The sequence below is a fragment of the Danio rerio genome, chromosome 1, assembly GCF_049306965.1.
Source record: "Danio rerio strain Tuebingen ecotype United States chromosome 1, GRCz12tu, whole genome shotgun sequence".
NCBI lineage: Eukaryota > Metazoa > Chordata > Actinopteri > Cypriniformes > Danionidae > Danio > Danio rerio.
The window spans coordinates 2,942,501-2,945,000 of NC_133176.1; the positions used below are offsets into that span (position 1 = coordinate 2,942,501).

A 2,500-nucleotide genomic window follows, 5' to 3' on the forward strand; every position below is an offset into this window, starting at 1 on the left:
CTCTCTAAACCCAGGGTCTCACAGCCAGTCCAGCGGTCTAATCCCTCGTAGGTGTATTTTGTCATCACACACCCACATGATGGTTGTATTTCCTGTTAGCCGTCCTCCCTCTTCTCCAGCTCTGGCTCTTTTATAACAGCACTATGTCTATTTTAACTGTTTGCTTGCCGCATGACTGTACTGTATTTGTGTGTGTGTGTGTGTGTGGCTGGTTTTAGCCATCTTTAGCCTCCTGTTCCTCTTCTCCTACACTGCGCTCTAATTTCACACCGCTAAGCTACTGTCCTCTCACTGTGGCCCTTGCGATTATTGATCCAGTTGATCTTCCTGGAACACTGCGAGTTTTTTTGTTTTACTGGAATGACGACACGGTGGAGCGAGAGATCTATAATGACAAGCTGAATTGGATTTGTATGGCATGCTGAATACTGAATCTCTGGCTCTGTCTAATATGTTTTTCTTCCCTATTAACCTCTCTCCACTCTTCACTGCATGGTCACAGGGTCAGTTCTGTGCATGGCTCCTGCTAGCAGCATTGGTAGGTTCCTCCTCTTCCTGTCTGTCTGTCTGTCTGTCTGTGTGTGCGTATGTGTGCGCGTCTGTCGTTCCCCACCTCACGTAGAGATTTAGTCGCTCTTACAGGTGATGTGAAGCTCGACTGGGACTTTTATGTCTCTTAAACTTCTGTCAAACTAGCAGCATCTGATTTCGGCCGTATTCTGCTTCTGTTCACCTGCAAGAACGCTCTGTTTGTTTAAACTATTCACTTTTCTCTCTGGGGTTTTGCCGTTTACCGTATTTTTAAATGCATTATTTATTATTTGTGCTATAAAGTGCTATTAAAGTAATTCCTTATGTGCTGTTTATTATTCTGTAGGTTTGAAGTAATTTAATTTGATTCAATAGTGGCTAGTATTGTCAGTTTTTAGATATTTTATGTATTCATATTCTGTCTTTTTTCTTTTATTATTTCCAATGCTAAAACTTTTAAAATGTTTCTTTATTTAGATTTTTCTTATTTTTAAATTTGTATTGAATTTAATAATTATATTTAGAGATATTTAGTGTTATTGAGTATGTTTACATGGACACCAATAATCCAGTTTTAATATGATGAAGTCAGTAGTCTGATTAAGAGTCTACCATGTGGACAGCGATTTTTGATTAATTTATTCAGATTAAAGTCGTAATTGAACTAAAAATAAATGGAATTAAGATATGTCGAGTATTTTCAACCCAGGATCATTGTGAAAACGTAGTCCCGCGGATGTTTCTGGAGACCGCGAAATACATCCCGGGAGGTACGAGTTTGTGCAGTTTTTGTTTTCACGAATCCGTTATTATTCCATATGTAAACACCTTAATCTTATTATTGTCTTATTCAGATTAAGGCAAATCATTCAATGACTGATGTCCATGTAAATGTAGTCATGTTTAATAGTTTCAATTGCTATTATGACAGTACATTTATTTGGTTTATATATCTGTAGTATTAATTTTATTTAAATAATTTCAGAATTAGTTTAGTGTTATGATTTGTTTATTATTGTGGTTTAACTCTTTATATGTTCATGTTTTATTTGTTATGAAATGCGTCATTATTACAATCAATTTAATTACAAATCTTACATTTGTTTAATATGATCAGATTTTTCATTGCTGATTTTTAAAGTTTGCATTGTTATTAAATTAACACTATTTAAATTATCTTTATTTTCATCATTTGTTTGATTTAAACGGTAAATTAAGTCAGTATTTTGTGTGAAAACACCAGACCCAAGCAAACAGGCTGTTAATAATAGGCATTGTCTTGTGTCGTGTACTGTTGATTGGGGAAATTTGATCAGTTTCCTAGAGAAATAGCCCACTTAATCATAAATGACCCATCTGAGCCACACACACACACACACACACACATACACACAATCAAAGCCACTCTCTAAAGTTTGGCGCAGATTCTAGGATCAATACTTCAAGTCTCGCCCGATCCGAGCGAGACTGCCTAACAAACAGCACATGTAATCTATCACTGCACTAACTCATGCCAGATTCTCTGGGTACAACTGATTATGGTGATAAATTTCCTTGAGGTGATTATAATCAGCCTTTTTCCTCTGTTTGTTTTTTGTTTTATTACCCCCCCCCCATGCTTCTCTCGCTTTGCATCGTGATTGCATGCCATCTGCTGGTCTAACCTAACGATGGCTCGCTGCTCTGTAATATACACCATTGCTAAAAAAAAAAACAACATAAACAAACAACAAAAAATCAACCAACCAAACACCTGTTGCCATGGTTTCCATAATGCTCCACCTACCTGTTCATTGCTTCCATGGTTCCCTTCCTGAAAAAGTACCCATGATGTACAGTGCTACGCCTGCTACTGTCTCTGCAGCAACAACTCCTGCCACAAGTGTCCCCTACGCAACAACAGCACCAGCCAATCAGGTTTGCTCCTTTTAAAAGCTTTCTTTCATGAATCCCTGAGCTCTGAATAAGC

At 37.4% G+C, this 2,500-nt stretch overlaps 1 protein-coding gene across 54 annotated transcripts in view; it reads left to right on the forward strand.

Annotated features, from left to right (window-relative positions):
* mbnl2 (muscleblind-like splicing regulator 2) overlaps positions 1-2,500 on the forward strand; it is a 114,893-nt gene that overhangs the window by 101,812 nt on the left and 10,581 nt on the right. For 13 of the 54 annotated variants that reach the window (NM_001161670.1, NM_001161669.1, NM_001161671.1 and 10 more), the window contains one exon: positions 2,354-2,448. The exons of 7 other annotated variants lie outside the window; for them this stretch is intronic. In NM_001161670.1, the coding sequence (NP_001155142.1) occupies positions 2,354-2,448 (95 nt within the window). Of the gene's footprint in view, positions 1-502; positions 539-2,353; positions 2,449-2,500 lie in introns of all 54 variants that reach the window. 34 more of the 54 variants (XM_009305352.5, XM_009305365.5, XM_073946184.1 and 31 more) reach the window with 4 other exon arrangements.